Genomic DNA, 18,271 nt, shown 5'->3' with positions numbered 1-18,271 from the left:
ATGACTGTTTTTGTGTATCTTTGGGACCCCATATACTGCTGCCATTTTTGGTTGGCAAACATTAAGAAATTGCCATTCCTTCTCACATATCGCGTTGTCGTCAAGGGCCTTGGTGGTTAGGGACAGAATCATGGATTGGACTCTTTTGGTCGGATCTTTTTGAACTGGAATATAATGATTGGTATCATGTAATAGTGTTTCCATGTTCAATATATATTGGTTTGTATCTATCACCACAATGCCTCCCCCTTTATCACAACATTTAATCGTGATGGTTTTATCTGTTTTTAGTTGTGCAAGAGCTAAATGTTCTTCGTAAGAGATGTTAAAGTTGGGGGGTGCTATGTATTTAGTTGCTGCTGTGAGTTTGTTATACACTACATGTTCAAATGTGGCAATTTCCGGCGATACTTGCTCTAAAGTTGGTAAGAAAGTGGAAGCGGGTTTAAGGCCTGATAGGTTGGTGGTGATTTCCGTTTCTGTGGTTCTTGATTCAAAAAAGTTTTGAAGTCGGATCTTCCTGAAAAAGGCCATAAGATCTTTGAAGAGTTCAAATCTATTGATATTACAATGAGGCACGAAAGAGAGGCCTTTAGTTAGTAGTTTTTCTGTTGCATGGGTTAAGGACTTACTGCTCAAATTAAAAATGGGTATTTGTTCTAGTCGCGCCAGTACTGTGCATGGCGGGTCACTAGAAATTGGTTGGGGTTGGGATAGATTCCTGGAGCTTCCTGGTAGTTCTGAGGTGGAGGGGGATAGGTCTGCATGAGGGGGCCTGGGTATTGATGGTTCAGAGGCGGCGGGTAATGTTGGTTGTATTGTTGGGAATTGCCTCTGTATCGTTGTTGGTATCTGGGTTTCCAGCGTCCCTGAGGATTCCCTCGCCTGGATAAAAAAGGCCTATTGCCTCTGTTTGGTCCTCCCCTTTGGTGTGCTCCCTGGTCTGGGTCACTGGTGTTACTCTCATTGTCTGACCCTGATGTGTTGGAAAAAGTAGTGACCTTTTTAGGTGCGGTGGAGTGATTGGAGGCATAGCTGTTATCGCCAAGTGGTTCTGGCTGGTAGTAGTTATCTGCTAGATAGGGGTAGACTTTCTCATTGCTAAAGTATTGGATATCTTTTTTGAGTTTGTCTGTTTTCCTTTTTAGGAGATAGTCACTATATGACTGTAGGTCATTCTCCATTTCCTCCAATTTTTTAATTGCGTCGTCCTTTGCTGTATTGTTTTTAAGTTTGAGCTCTAATTCTGTTATTTCTGTTAGGAGAGTCTCTACTAGGTGTTTAGCAGTCTCTACAATCAGCATCATGAGATCCCGTGAGCATCTACTTGCTATAAGGGACCATCTCTCTAGAAATCTTCTTATCTGAACAAAAAGCCCCGGTATATTTTTGACCCGTAGGCCTTGTGGAATAACTCCCGCTTTTAAATATTGAAGCATGAAGTGGCCATGCAATTCTATTCTTTTTGTTTTTTTCTTTAGGGCCAGCAGTTGTTGGTATTCAGTATTTTGTAAATTGGAACACAGTGGTGTATCAGTGGTGGCTAATTCACCTACCATGGATATGAAATCCTCATCAGAGAACCCAAACGTAGGTAATTTATCCATAATGGGTAAGTGATAGGGAGGGGGTAGAACCCAGGAACAAGGGGCCCAGGGTGTGTGGGAGTGACAGATGAAAGGGTGGGGGGGAGAGAGAAAAAAAGGTTAGGACAGAACCAGTGTCAATAATGCACAGAAGTAGGATAAAAAAGGTACAGGTTCAAAGTGGCAAAACAAGAACCAACTAAAATAAGACTAACTAAACCCCCGCACAGACAGGCTGTGGAGACAATGTATGTAAGAAAGAGGGGGTATCCCCGACTAGAGTTCCTAATACGGGATAAATACAGTGTTTGAAAAAAGCAATTAGGAACTAGTGTTAGAGACCATGGACAGAGACGGACAAGTGACAGCACAGACTATAGTAGGACAAAAAGCATGATACAAAATTATTTTATTAAATTTTCATTATAATTAAAAAGCACAGTTGTCATTTGGATGTACATGATTGTTGTGTGCATGCCTTCATTATATATGTGACTGGTTATCTACATATACAGACTTATATTGTCAGATCCTATACAGATTTCATAATAGTGTAGCTAGAATTGGGATCTATGCGAAGGCTTATTGTAAAGATATTTATACATTAAAACATGGCTGAATATATCATCTACGCGCGTTTCGGCTGGAGGCCTTCATCAGGGAGCCATGTAGATATCCAAGTGGACCTGTACATAATTAAGAGATATAAACAATAGTAGTGCTTGTCAATGTCCGTGAAAAGTCCTAGATATATACATTTTCCAAAAAATACAATACACACTTTATGGTGATACATTTATACAGTGATAAAATATAGGGCAATAAATGCCTTAAAGAGAACAAGAACAAGAACCCGACCTAATATTTACAGTTATATACAATATGTTACCAGTTTTGGATTAAAGCATTTACTGGGTAACAAAAACAAACACAATTATGCTGTTTATCTGACAAAAAAGTTTTAGCATATTTGACGATGGGAGAGAGTGGGGAAGAGGACTCAAGTGGTAACTGAGATAACACTCTAAGGTAGCATAGCTTTGTTAAGGGTAGAGATTAAAACTAAGGAGGGAAGGGCCCGTGAGATATGTAAGAGGATATAACAGTGAAGGGAGGATGCGAGGCAGAGATAAAGAAGGAGAAGGAGGATAGATGAAAGTAATACCTGAACATGTGGTTGAATGTTGGTTCTCATATAGGTAAAGTTGAATTGGTTGTGCAGGATGAAGGATGATCTATCTTGAAGATTTAAGCTATGATTAAATGATAAATTAAAACAATAAGGGGGCGTATTTATGAATGACCCAAAGGGTGAGAGTTCAAGCATGTTATACACAAGTTGCCAAATGAATAGCAGTGATGACTATGCAAAATTCGCCAAATAAAGAGGGTACCTGTGCAGTATATCGTTAGTCTATGTTCTGCACTTCAGTTTTCACATATCTTGTTATTTGGGAGTAGCCTCTGGTGTTTAAGCTATGGAGTAGAAATTGACCGCTTTAGAGATTTAAATAAATTCTACTATTAGTGTCAGGGCTTGTAAGAAAGAAACTAAATTGAAATAATACCTGTGGAGTTGCTCTTAATTGGCAAGAAGCTACATGCTGTGGGTATCTAGTAGCTGATGTATAGATGACCTGTGTATCAGAATACATATATATTAGGAGATTAGACAAGTTAGATTCGTGCAGAGGGGAACAGACATGGTATTTAAGAGCCAAATAAGTACCTGGTGAATCGATCTAGTAGTTCTATAAATTGGGGTCTGTTGACGGTTCTGGTCACATTGGCAATCTAAGTATTTAGAGGGAACATGGAGAGATTAGAGTATTTAGTGGAGGTTATTCTGGTCAGAATGTCATTCACTTATTCGGGGCTAATTGTTTACTTCTTCGTTATTACCTAAAGGTACGTCAACGAAGTATCGCAGAGGGAATCTGGAAGCTGCAGAGCAGACGCCGACAGTTGCCGTCCCGTTATTAGCAGTACGTCGTCGCACTGGCACTCTAAATACAACAGGGGGTATGGAAAGGTAAAGTGTTTAGTGGGGACTCCTCTTGTTAGATTATTATTCCCTACTACGGGCTGGTTAATTATTGTAAGCGTTTTTACCTTGATTATGCGTCAGCGCGTTATCCTGCGCGGGGTCTGTCGGCTTCACGGTGTGAGCCGATGGTTGCCGTCCTCTTGTCAGCAGTACGTGGGCGTATGGGGTAACTGAAGGGGAGGGAAGAGACACGGAGCCAGATGGTGGGTATTAGGCTGTGTCATATAAGGCATGTCGGGGCACCAGTTCGTGAAACGTGCCTTTGTGCATCTAAGTGCTTACCTGGTATTTTTATTTTAATCGTGTTCCAATCGTGGGGTCTGGTCGGCGTCCGTCTGCATGCGATCACGGGAGGGATAGAAACAATGGCGCCAACTGAATTTAAGCCGGGCTGCTCACTGTGAGTGGTCAATGCGTGTGGGTGTTTAGAGTGGCATGAAGGTAGAGGAAGGACTATGCTTGTAGACGTCCTAAGTCCTAGTGGTAAACTCGCCGCCATATTGGAACGGTAGAGTATATATTCATTGGTTCAATAGATCGATTAATAAACATACCAGTGGCTTTCAAATGCATGACTCTAGGCGTGATAAGGTCAAAAAGGTCACTGTCTGAATGTCTACTTGGACATGTGCTGTATTATATAATGGTTGCTGTTCGAGGTAATGTTGCTTGATGTGGCACTAAGAGTCGGCGGACATGTTGGAGTGGCAGGCACATAGTGGTTCCTGATTGGATATATTGTGTTACTATAGGACTGTCCAACTTGATTCAAGGAGGACAACCAATAAGTGATAGTACATGCTGAACAGTGGCAAATTTAGTGTGGGAATATTAAAGATTCTAGAAGATGTCCATACAGTTTAGGGGCAATGACTAGTTTTAGCCATGATTGTATTTAAGTACTTGGTCCCATGGAATTTCGTTATTCATCCCCTTGGTATATGTTTCCAAGGTAAAAATCCAGTATACCTCACGACATTTGCGCACCTGAGTGCTAAGAGTGCCAGATGTTTTGTTGATTTTTTCTAAAATAAACCAACGAATATCATTAGGATTATGTTTGGCCTCTTGGTAATGTTTGACTAAGGGAGCTAGTTGTTTACCTGTGCGAATGGCTGATCTATGCTCTGATAGGCGTGTGGACATCATCCTAGCTGTTTCACCAACGTAGCCCTGATTGCATGGGCATAGTAAGAGATACACTACGTTGGTGGTTTTGCAGTTAGTTAGAGTTTGGGAACAAATATTCCTATTGTTGAAATTCAGTTCTTTGGTTTCAACTGCAAATTGGCAAGCAGTGCAGTTAAGGCACTTATAGTTGCCTATCAAGGGTTGTTGATCAGTAAGCGTTCTTTGCCTAGGGATTGTTTTGGTGTTAGATTCCATTCTTGATCTTACTACCAAGTCTTTTAGGTTTTTGTTTTTCCGGTATGCAAACATTGGCTTAGCCAGTTGGCTTTCTTTGGGTTTTGTTGCATTGAGAATATGACAGTTAGAGAAAATGATCTGTTGGAGCTTCGCATTCATAGTAGAATGTCTAGTTACAAAGACCATTCTGGATTGGGGCTCCTTGGTTTGAGGTGTTAGTAGATGCTGTCTGTCAAAGAAACGTGCTCTTTTGTACGCATCACGCACTAGAATACTCGAAGTTTAATAGAGAGTATCTCAGGCACGGGATGCAGGGAAAATAGGGGTTTAAGGTAATGAAGAATAATAAAAAAAAGTTTTAAAAAAATGGAAGTTACTAGAATAATAAGTCGGAAAAAAAAGGGGAATGAATGTTAATACGCGTATCAAAAAAAGTAACCTATAGAAATGCTTTAATAAGAAAAACAAGGTTAAAAAAAGCATTTTAGAAATTATACGAAAGTTAAAAAGTATGGAAAGAGGCACGTTTAGATAAACATGTGACGTACTAAAACAGTGGAAATGAGAACACCTGTCAACTGAAAAACGTGAGTTAAAAGTGGGAGGAGCAATTAATTGATCCCATAGAGTGTTAAGTAACCAAAAAGTATATAAACCACACCCGTGGGATTATTAGTTTTGTTTCAGAGAATCAATACGGGTGAAGAAACTACGAGCAAGGTAATGATTCGGGGCTGCGGAAGCATCTTGAGAATATCTTTCATTTTCTCAGAGGGAACTGTTAATGTATATTTAAAAATACATAAAACATTATGTCCCCTCCAGACGAGTTTGACGAATTACGACAGAGGAAGGAAAGAATATCGAAGGGAGGTAAATGATGTGAATGGGTATATGTTTGATATTTTTTAAAAAGAAAGCAAAAATATTTAAATGATTATAAAACGTAGTATGTTTAGGTTGAAATGGAATATGATAACGAGTTGACGAAAGAACCGTTACAAGAAATATAGGTTAATTAAGGAATTACTACGTGCAAGGTAATGATTAGGAACGATGGTATCATCTTGAGTTTATCTTTCATTTCCACAGAGGGATCATATTGTTAATGTATATTTTCATTTACATTCAACTTTATGATCCTTCAAGTGGAGTTGGATGACTTTCAATAGAGGATTTGAAAGAATAATAAATAATAATTTTTTTGCATGCAAGTATTTCTTAATGATTGAACAATGTACTATAAATACCCTACTGATGCAAAAAGAAAATACTTTTTAATAAAGGAAAATACTGTAACTTCTACAGTGAAAATGGGATAAAAGTATTTATATTGAGTAGTGCCTTTACCAATTTTTACTCGTGAAGAACAGGAGGATTATCATTGTAAGCACATTTAAAAAAATAACAATAATAATATAATTGTGTCTTCAAATATTAATTAATAATGCTTTCAAATTTTAAATATGATTAAGAAAATTTAATAATGACATAAATTGTACATAAAAAAAGAAAGATGAAGTAGTGAGGGAGTGTTTGTCATAGCACTTCTATTCTACTTTATCTGAAAGTAAAACAAGCCCAAACATTTAAATAAAGATGATGGGGCAACACTTATATAATGTAAACATAAGGAATGAGTGCTTATGATAAAATGAAATAAAATATGATCTAACGCGTGATACCAATGAATGAAAAAAAGATTTTGCATTACACCCATGTGATGAATATAAAAGACTCAATAAAAACATTTTGAAATCTTGTGCATTTTTCTTTCAAGGATGGTTTGAAGAATTATACATTTAATGAAAGGACAAAGTACTCCACGCTAAAGAGGAAAAAGTCAGCACATTTATGATAGAATAGAAAATAGAATAATATTTTTAAATACCTTTACAGTCAACAAACTTGTAAACAGAGTACACAGTTTAAGTTAAAAACACCCTACCACATCTAGTTTCTAAAACGCATTGTAAAATAAAGCGCGTCACAAAATGGGCTACGTACATGGTGAGGGTATCGTAACGTCATGTAGAAAAAACAAGCCAATCAACCTTAGGTTCAGTAATGTAGAGTTAACCACACAACAGCCAATCAAATGTTTTTGAAAGTCTGCGCAAGGAAAGGGATTGGTCAGTAATACGTCTTCTTACAATGCTTCACAACCAATGAAAAAGAGGTGTAGAAAGTTTCTGTTTTTAACATACGAGTAAATCAGATGACCTTGCAAGTACACGCAGGGGGAAGCAATTGTTGCTTACAATAAATAATAACAATAAAAAAGGGTAGTTTAAAAGAACGCTTTGGAATCAAACACACGTGTGTTTGATTAAATAAAGTTTGCGAGGTGAAGTATAATCAAAAATCCTTAAAAAATTAACGGGGAAATTATCAGTCACGGCACTAACATTATGGCTGCATTAGCAATCAATCACCTGACTTACGTTTCACCACTGTCTGCCGCTCCTTACTTCACTTGCAAAGTTAAAAAGAACATGTGCGACATTTGCATAACAAGTGTAGTGCGATGCGAATTATTGAGGATGACTTGCTTTCGCAAGACCCCGAAAGACTTCTTGCAGAATAAGTACGCATTTTTCTGCCAGACCCCATTTAATAATTAATTCAGGCTCACCAAGCTAAACACGTCGGAAATCATCTCTCGTCACTTTCTGTTCGTCCAGGTTGACAGTGAAAGTGCGTGTCTCCTTCTCCTTTAACTCCTTTCTTTTTCATAGTAATTGTTACTCATACACTATCCAGCAAATACCCCACAGACGCAACCCCCTGGATTTGCAATAGTAATTGTTACTTATACACTATCCAGCACATACCCTACAAATGCACCACCAGGGCCGGACTGATAATTGTGGGCACTGGGCAATCCTCCTGTAGGCTGGAGGGGGTGGGGGCCGGTTTTCTGCCAGAGGGGCGGTTTTGTGGCTGGGGCCGATTTTCATTCCGTGAAGTAACATGAGTCACTCATCGGCGGCTGAATTCACTTGACATGGTTTCACATGTCGCTGTAACAATGTACATTTGATTTGCCAATAGTGGAGATCCTGGAGACAGGAAGTAGTCACTCGTGAGGCGGGCTTGTGTGCGTGTGTGCGTGAGGCGCACACTGCTCGCTTTGCTGCCTGTGCGGCCCGTTAATTGGTGCCAGCCTCATTTTGCTGCAGGCAGCGCCCTGACCAAAGTCAGAGCTTTCGTAGTCTTCATCTCAGAGAGACTGTCTGCACACACGAAATCTTCATTACAAAGAGAGGGCCGGAGACTCGTCATGGCCATGACTTACTCAGGTCTGTATTACTTGTACAACTTGTAAATATCATTTAAATATACAGCCTGACTGAGCCTTTAGAAGCTTTGTTATAAGCTGCTCACGTCAGGCTGGTGCCGCGTCGGGCCGTGCAATACCAAATAAAATGAGTCTGCTGACTCGAGTGGCAGCGACTCTTTCTCAGTAAAAGATCACCCTTAGTCCCAAAATCTAGAACAACACTATTTGTTCAGAGCCTTTAAACCGACTCCAAGCACGTTCAGGGTTTTGTCGCCTTTTCAGTTTGTTGCGATTTATCACTGCTTGTACTCCCGGTGTTCTGCTGCGTGATGTGTTTCGGTCCAGTGTAGAATTAATTCCATGTGTTATTTGGTGAAGTGAACCTGTGCTGCTGCCCTGGCCTATATGCCCGTGTCACCTCCTAAAGCGAGACTGAACACCTGTCCACTGTGTCAATGAAAGTGTTAATGATGCCACGTGTTTCAACTTTATTGTTGCAGCTTATAACTCTAAGGCACACAATATAAAAACAATAAAATCCTCAGTTCAATACCTCATAACATCAAAAATAATCTACTTTGGGGAATTCATTTGACAATCTGTTAAAAAGCAAATGACAAAAAAGACACTTTTATGCATGTAACGAAGTAGGTACCAGGGACAATTATGAAACATGCAAAATGATGTAGTCTTGTCCTTTACATCTAAATGACGCCATAATACCCTGCTTTAATGTTACCTGCATTGGCTGTTGTTTAGTTGACACAATTTCATGACTCCAGTTCAAATCAATGAAAGGGCACACTTAAAATCCCTTAATACACACCTTCTTCTCAGTAATTGTTCTGAACACCCTGTTCCCTTGAGCGAACAAGGCCATCTAAACTGTACATTAAGCGAACAGGTCATTCATGTGTACAGTTTTGTTAAAACATCAAAACAGAAGCCAGGATGAATCAAATAGCGACAAACATTGCTGTTTTCTCTACATCAACTGGAGGTCCCCGTAAGTCCCCATTAAAGGGCTTCATGCATTGAGATGGACACTAATGAAAGCACTTCTGTGACTAAACCTCAAAAAAACAGGAATAACATACTTGAGGTTTCATAACAAAATGTCAACAACTCGAGAATCATACATGACCCCCCTGCTCTGCTCTTCTTCCCAAATATGCATGTGAAACACTACACAAAGCATATGACGTAAGATTCGGGTCAACTTTAGGAGCAGCACTTTGAGCTTTCTACTACTTGGGCAAGGCCCTCGTGATATTCCATGCTGCATAGATACAAGAGACCACGGACTTAAACATGCAGGTGGTGTCCACTCTAAAGCAGAAGTTCACAGCACTATTACATGGTTTATGTTATCCTTTTTGAATAGTGGACGAAGATGTAACCTCCTTGCTGGCAGAGAAAAGGAACGTAAAACCGAAATAATATAAAGCCAAATCCTATATTTGTGAATCGCGACGTATCACCCCTAAGGGTTCCCAGGCGCTGGGGGCGACCGGGAGATTAAGTGATCTATTGCCCAAAGTCACATAATGGTGAGCTGCCGGCACCAGCGATCGAACTGCTAGCCCCACGGCTCGGTGCCAGTGGCTCTGGCTGCTGCGCCACACCTCTCCTTCAGTACCTTCTACAGGCTGTGACAGGCAGACACTGTAATCTAAATTACACTCACGCCACTACACCACCTGACCTGAGACTGTCACCTGACCAACCATGATGATGTTGTTGTACACGTGCGGCGCGCAGCACGCAGATGTCACTGCCTTTGCGTCTGCGCGCCGCTTTTTTTTTCGGGTGGGATGGTCAGCTGGCGGCCTCGCAGTGATGTTCATGCTCATTGGGTAGAAAAGTGCGCGTGATTCTGAGTGGAGGTCGAGGCAGGTATTTAGAGGCCTGAGAGGGAGACAGACGGGGACAGCCAGGAGAGAGAGCAGCACCCCGTAAGTTAATGTCCCCTGTCTGCAGACTGCCGTCCACAGGTGAGTACACCAAATGCGAAGGAATGTGGCCCAGATAATTGCTGCAGTATGTGCGTCTGATATCGGGGTGCGAAAATTGTGCAGCCACTTGCTCACCCCTGACCTCGTGGGGTTGGGGCTGCACCATTCAGTTTCATTGCGAGGAGATGAGACTTGGCAACTAGCAGGCCCACTGCGGGCAAACTGACCAGTGGTAAAATCCCAGCCGGATAGGATTCCTCATCTAATAGGTTATACACTTCAGCATACGCACAGGCATGGTTGTGCACCGGTATTTCCCGCTAGTACAGCGGTTTAACCTTTTGTTAACGTGTTTTTTTCTTCTATTCAGTGACCATTCACCGACACTGCACGTGGCATTTTAAATTGTGCCCTGCTAGATTACCAGAGCCGTACATGCGGCTTCTGCTTGCGTGCTTCAATTCCCAGAACTGAGAGTGCCTAAAAACGGGCTTAACACTTTATTTAATGCGTGAAGAGAAGATTCACATTTAATCGACGTTCTTCGTGCCAAGCAGCCTCCTGGCCCGGGATACAACGCACTACGATACAACCGTTCCTACTACGTGACTTCTAAAACAATTCGCAAACCAATACTAAAACCCAGGGGCCTTATTTAGGAAGGCCTTGCGCCGCCGGTGCGCCACTTTTAAAATGGGGAAAAAGTGACGCACCGGCGGCACAAGGCCTTCATAAATAAGGCCCCAGGTAGTAGTTCGAATTCAATGCAGCTTGGCAAGTGGCCATCTCCCAACGTACACCGCAAGCTATTAGGGGTTCCAAGCCCTATCTCACTGCCAGACAGAGTGCGATTTGTTTGCTGTGGCCAGATCTGATTTATGGGTGCACTGTCTAGGCCTGGGAGCGTCAGTCTTGGATATGGGAGGCCTAGGCTAGAACAGCTAACCGGAAGCCGCACATGAACCGAAGGTCTAAAGCTCTGTTTTAAATGGGCAGGTTACAGTATAGCCAGGTACCTAGTACCCGCACTACTTTAATTTAAAGTGAGACCAAAGGCTCTCCTTGTCAGGGGTGTAATCAGGTGTAATGGGAGAGTACAGACACTTCTCAAGCGCAAGCAGATACACTGGGTCAGGGACTACCGTGCAGTTCTGTATCCCATTTCATGCGTTGCTAGTATGTGTCGTGGCACCAAGACTAGTTCTCACATAGAATCCTATTAGATGCTAATTTGAAAACGTGTTGAAACACTCATGAATGCTTTGTATTTTCTGAAACGGACTCCTTAAACCTGGCAATATTGAGCCTGGGGTTTGAATACCCAAAATGGTAGCATCATGATGTGGATTTAGCCCTATAAGATGTACTAGTAAAGGAGATGAACTATTGTCTTAGGCTCATTGGGGCTATTTTTGACTGCAAGGGGTGGCCAATCGCTTTTGCCTTCTTGATTTGACGGGGAGTGTGGGTGCCAGAGTCCATTATTTGTCTTAGGAGACTGTGCACGGTTTGCCAAATGGCAAGTTGCCGGGTACAAAGGCTGCCTACAATTGATCCCGACCATACTTCTTTCTTACACCACAAAGCTCCTACTGCACTCTCGGAGTGTGTGTGCACACCCCATCCTCCTTCGGGCACTTGTCTTTGTGAGACTCTTTACCCATCCCAGATGTATACCCCCTGGGTGGCAGAAACCCAGTTTGAACCAATGGCATTTTTGCCAGTATGCACACCTCAGCTATCTAGAGCATTCTCTTTGGTAGAGGAACTTGTTTAAGTAAGGGACCATGCACCTATGCAAATGAGGGAGCAATCACATTTTAATGCCCACCTGCGCCAACAAGGGGTGTGCATTTGGTGTTTTAGAATGGACTTTCCGTTCCATGTGTAATACCAATGTGCATCCTCAGCAGGGCACACAACCCAGGGATCCTTTGTGCATGTGGTTCATGATAATCATTCCTCAAATATGGGAGTGTGTAATTACCAGAATAGACAAACCAGCACGTCTTGCTCACTTGTGTGTGAGTTGTATGACACATTTACTAGAGTTAAGACCAAGCTTCAATTCACACAAATAACCACCTGTGGACAATCTAATAACAGGGCCAACTTTTTGTGGAATCAGCACGGAATAAATTAATGAATACACGATTTACAAGGCATGGAACTGTTACCTAACAAGAGTTTCTGGGCACTACTAATGTAAATAAGTGAATATATCAACTTAATCCATGAGTCAAAAAGGTATTCTTGTTCAAAGAGTACATAATAACTGTTTTTAATAACTCATGCATTAATCTACTTTGTAAAATAGGTACTCTAGCCATTTTCACATGAACTTTCAGGTACTCTGCCCCAGAATTAAAATGAGGAAATGTTGCAAATTGATAGCGATGCAATGATAATTAAAAAAGTTTAAGATGATTAAGCAAATTCAGTGAGGTATCCAGATATAGGCACATTTGGTCCTAGACATTTTTGGGGTGGACCACTGCTCCTTATTGCACCCCGTTATCCAAAACTACTAGTCTGTGTGCAGGTAGCTCATATAAGCAGGTACTGTTAGTTTTCATAAGCACTACACACCTGGAAATAACCTGGTGCCCTTGAAATCCATTGGAACTGAAAGGGCGCACTGTGCTCCTAACCCAGGAACTAGAGCATCACAATTATGCAGATCACGTGTGCCTTGGATTTTACTGATTACATTAAATATAATCCAAAGAAATCGTCATGGTCAGGAAAGTTTGCCTGACAGCGGAAAATATTTGTGATAGGAGGATATTTTTAATATTCGAAATTCAACAAAAGTGTTCAAGTGCACTTTTTCCATAGCATAGAACCACAAGCCACTTTCTACTCCAATTCTACCACAACATCTCCTCTGTTCAGAACGATCCCTGGCTCTTGTGTAGGGGCCGACATTCTTCTATTTTACAAGAAACTGGGGAATGATACGAAAAATATGCCCCAGGCAAAGCTCCTATAGAAAGTCTTTTGCGGGATAACGTTCCACTAACTCCAAAAATGGTCAATAAATATATAGAAAGAGCGTCTGTTTATTCCAGCTTCCACTTTTTGATTTTTTTTAATCTTTCCCCTTTAAGAAAGTGAAAGCACGTTATTCACCTGTTTCACTGCAAGATGTGTTTAGCTGTGACTGAGTACTATAATGTTCACTAATTAAATTGCACTTATGGGTAGTAGTTAATCTGAACTGTAGGTGGTGTTTAGTGATGATGCATTTAAATTAATTCTATTGATCTAAAGACCAGAAGATGTCATTAGGGATGACATGTGCTTATTGAAGAGTTTGTATTTGTATATCACACACTGCTCAATAAAATAAATACATCAATATTGAGAAACTACAATAGTCCCCTCAAGCTGTTGCCAGGTGCACTGCTGAATAAGAAACGTGTTTAAGCTACAGAAGCACTATTAGTCAAAATCCCAAAGATCACACAGTGAAAAGAGGGAAGAGGGTCATTCTCATTCTCTTTCTCTCTCTCTCTCTCTCTCTCTCTCTCTCTCTCATTCTCTCTCTCTCTCATTCTCTCTCTCTCTCATTCTCTCTCTCTCTCATTCTCTCTCTCTCTCATTCTCTCTCTCTCTCATTCTCTCTCTCTCTCTCTCATTCTCTCTCTCTCTCATTCTCTCTCTCTCTCATTCTCTCTCTCTCTCATTCTCTCTCTCTCTCATTCTCTCTCTCTCTCATTCTCTCTCTCTCTCATTCTCTCTCTCTCTCTCTCTCATTCTCTCTCATTCTCTCTCATTCTCTCTCTCTCTCTCTCTCTCTCATTCTCTCTCATTCTCTCTCATTCTCTCTCATTCTCTCTCTCTCTCTCATTCTCTCTCTCGCTCTCTCATTCTCTCTCTCGCTCTCCCTCTCTCTCTCATTTGCTCTCTCGCTCTCCCTCTCTCTCTCATTTGCTCTCTCGCTCTCCCTCTCTCTCTCATTTGCTCTCTCGCTCTCCCTCTCTCGCGCAGTCTCTCGCTCTCCCTCTCTCGCGCAGTCTCTCGCTCTCCATTTTGTAGTGTTCTCTGTAGGAATGTTGTCTGTGATTTATAACTGGGTATCCTGGTGCTCTATAAGATAATTATTTACTATGCTTTAAAAGTTAATACAATCTAATATGTAATGAAAAATGCTTTTTTTGGCATTTGTCTCCCAAATTTTCTTGGGGGGTGAAGTTAAACACCCCCTAGTAGTGGTTGCTCTTGCTCGCTACACACCATGTGGGGGCTGGTCTCACTTTTACTTCTCTCTGATTCACTACTTGTCTATTTTTGATGCTCTCTCTGATTCACTACTTGTCTATTTTTGATGCTCTCTGAAACACTGTCTGTGTTCATATGACTGGGTGAGTAACCTGATGTTATGTAACGTCATCATCTATTTACTGTGCTGTGAAAGTTGATACAATTTGAATATGTAATGAAAAATGTGCTGTAAAATTCACAATTTTGGTCAGTCGTTTTCCCAAAAAATTTTCTTGATGGGGTAGGGGAGAACCGCCCCAAACCCCCCTAGTAGCGGTCGGGCCTGCTTGCTGCGCTCTCTCGCTATGCGCCAGATGGGGGCTGGTCTGGCAAAATTTGCCAGGGCTGCTTTTATTTCGCAGTCTGGCCCTGTGCACCACCTTGGGGTTGGAATATTTTTTTTTACTGATACACTATCCAGCACATACCGTCCAGATGCACCCCCCTGGAGTTAGAATAGTGATTGTTACCCCTACACTAACCTGCACTTACCCTACAGATTCACCCTGCTCTCTTTCAAAATCCAAACCAGATTTACAACACCCTTGCACCACTTTCCAATAGAAGCCCATGTTCAAACCAGAACATGGATTTCTATTGGAATTCACAAGGCCATATTATCAAGCCCATTAAAACGGCGATAATTTTTATCGCCCTGCTTGATAATATGCCCCTTGGTTTGGATTTTGAAAGACAGAGCAGTGAAATCTGTTCTCACTTTCAAAATCCAAACCAGATTGCTTTTCCACATGCAAGTTAGCATCTCCCCATGTGGAAAAGCAATGCCGGCTCCCGAAGTACACGGGGAGCCGGCGGCACTGTGGCTCCCCCCACGGTCCCCAACATCTTTTATAAGACCCGGGGTATAGGGTCCCCAGGGATATTACAAATTACTTATAGGAGCTATTTTTTTCAGTAAAATTAGAAGTCACTCGCTCAGTGCAGCCCCCGGGTGTGCACACGCTGGATGCACGACTCATAATCTGTAGGTTGCGCGACTCCAGCGCCTTTGCTGCACAACTTCTACGCGTTTGGGAGCCGGCATTGTTTTTCCACTTGGGGAGCTACTAACATGCAGCTCCCCATGTAAAAAAGGAATCCGATTTAGATTTTGAAAGAGCACAGATTTCCTTGCTATGGGAGGGTGGGATGGACACCCCGGGACACTGCAGGAGCCGGCCCTCCCACAATACATAAAGCCCCGGGGGTGTGGTGGTCCCCGCAGCGTTGGGGACCTTGGACCCCTCCCATTTTTTTTTTTTTTTTGTGCGAATTCTAAAAAAAGCTTAATTTTGGGGGGTTTTTACGCTAGAGTCCGCGCACCCTACACGCACCTGCTGGGTCTTTTTAAAAAAAATGTGGGCCCTGGGGGTGCTTCTGGGACCCCCTAAGCCGGTCTAGAGGGTAAAAGTATTTCTACCCTGCCCCCTTTCTACGTTTTGCACACATATTACACTTACTTCTTAAGCCTCGCTTCTACCGAGGCACAAAATGGCTGCCAACAGTTCCTGGTTTCAAATGTTGACAACCACTTGACAGCCAATTAGCATTCAGCGTGTGATCAGAAGGGTGCGCTCATGGTGCAATCAGGGTCTGCGGTTCGACCGCGCCCATAGAAATATATACATGCTTTTAACTGTAATTTTCTCAGGAACTACTTAGCAGATTGACACCATTTAAGCAAAAGGCACAAGTCTGAACCGAGGACTACATCTTTGCCAAATTTGGTGCAATTCCGTTCAGCAGTTCGGGCTGTAGCTGTGGCTAAAGGTTCTATGGGAAATTGCTTGGGGAAAACACGTCTTCGGACTCCCCTTTTTTCTCAGATCCCGCTTGATGAATCACCGTGAAACTTTCCGGATAGGAGCAGACCGGAGCTGACCATAAGTTTTGAAAATTTCGCAAAGATTCGCCAACCGGCGCCAAAGTTATTCAAAATAGAATGTTGCGGATTTCCTATTGAAAATAGGTCCTAACTATAACTACCTACTGGCGACCGCCAGTAGGTTTTATATATATCTATATTTATATCACAGGAGAGGCCACTTGTTCCTGAATGACCCAAGGACACAGCGGGGATTCTCTCTGGAGTCCTTTATTCACACATTGCGTGGCGTAATGCATTTCGGCCTCTGGGGCCTTCCTCAGACGCCTTTACAACTGAATGGTGTAGTCTCCCTCCTTCACTTGGCTTACCATATTGTAAAGGTCCTATTATATCAATAGCCAGTTTGGACCTAGCCTTATCCGGCACAGGGACTGAACTCACAGGACTAGAAACAGTAATCTGGGTTTTTATCTCTACCAACACAGACCTACATTGCATAACAAATTGTTCTACTTACCTATCCATTCCTGGCTACCAAAAGAGTTCATTCACTCTCCTTTTCATGGCTCGCAATCCAATAAGTCCTTCATGAACAAGCTCTACAGTCCTGAAAGTTATATCCACAACCAAAGCATCCAATCAACGAAGTAATCCTTTGACAATATCCAATTTCGAAACCATATGATGGAAACAATCCAATTCAGCATTAGATATTTTACCAGTTGGCAATCCCTGATTCACATAATCCACAACCGTCCACTCTTGCTCTGAAATAGAATAATTGGTAATTGTCAAAATGGTGCTCACTTCTCTCATCATCCATAATGACACTCTCTTCACCGTCCTTCAAGGGCAATCTAGAAAGCCAATCAGCCATTATATTCTTTATTCCAGGTGTGTATTCAATGCAGCTCAAGCAACCTAAATTGCCGCTTGGCAATTCTGGTCATGAACCTACTACCACTTATTGTGGTAAACAAATCAACCAAAGGCTTGTTATCCATCCTAACACACTCCAATCTCCACAAATACTGATGGAAATAGTCGACAACCCACCAGCAAGCTAGGCCGTCACGCTCTAATACAGAACATGAGGGATCAGGCCCTTTAAGCCTATGAATAGCAAAAGCAACTACTTCCTCTGTAGATTCTCTTTGCTGTAACAGAACCACAGCTAATTCATGCTCACTTGCATCCATCATTATAATTGCAGCACACCTAGAAAGAGGAAAATGCCCAAAAGGATTGTTTATGTGCAGGTAGGTGTCCCTTCCCACGCAAAAGCAATCCTGCCTTTAATGCAGACACCCTTGCTCTATGGCACATGGGTGCCTGCATTGGCTCTGGGCTGCTAATTGCGCGGCAGTGCAGGCAGATGCACACGAATGTGCCGTATCTTCTCAGATATGGCGCGTTCCTGCCCTCCCTCTTTCACACAGAGCATCAAGGTGTCTTGTGCTGTGCTGCGTGAAAGTTTGAGAAATCTAGCCCTCAGCATACAATGATTGGGTCCCACCAACCGTTTAGGGCTAACTTTGCATTTGAATGGGCATTTGTAAATACGCCTGTGCCTAGGACTGGATATAAGTGGGCCACTCTTGCAGAAAGGAGATAATCAGTCCCAGTATGAATGGCTGTCTTCCTTTAAAAGGCACGGGCTAAATCCTTAGGACTCTGAGATCTGTGCTGCTGATCACTGCTGAGAAGGAGCTAGACTGTGGTGTGCATTGAGAACTTGTCTTCCACTGGCACAGCTTTAAAACCTGGGCTGCTATGCTGCTATGTGCTACTGTCTCAGACAGAGATTGGGGTTGACCCTTTATGGTCCAGGACCTCTCGAAGCTGATCATCCAAAGCATTCCGCTCCATAAACCAGTGCTGGCCTGAAATTGGCATGTGACCATGGGAGGGACACCCCTCAAGGTGCCTGACACCACT

General features: G+C 42.2%; 1 protein-coding gene across 1 annotated transcript in view; it reads left to right on the top strand.

The window, feature by feature from the left end:
* The first annotated feature begins 1,608 nt into the window (after nucleotides 1–1,608).
* The window catches only part of LOC144827970 (eosinophil peroxidase-like), a 68,549-nt gene continuing 51,886 nt past the window's right edge, over nucleotides 1,609–18,271 (top strand). Inside the window, exon 1 of the mRNA XM_078686123.1 lies at nucleotides 1,609–1,612. Within this exon, the coding sequence (XP_078542249.1) occupies nucleotides 1,609–1,612 (4 nt within the window). The remainder of the gene's footprint in view (nucleotides 1,613–18,271) is intronic.

Source organism: Lissotriton helveticus, chromosome 4_1, assembly GCF_964261635.1.
Source record: "Lissotriton helveticus chromosome 4_1, aLisHel1.1, whole genome shotgun sequence".
Taxonomy (NCBI): domain Eukaryota; kingdom Metazoa; phylum Chordata; class Amphibia; order Caudata; family Salamandridae; genus Lissotriton; species Lissotriton helveticus.
The sequence above is the reverse complement of the archived record's forward strand: the minus strand, read 5'-3'. Positions and strand labels throughout refer to the sequence as shown.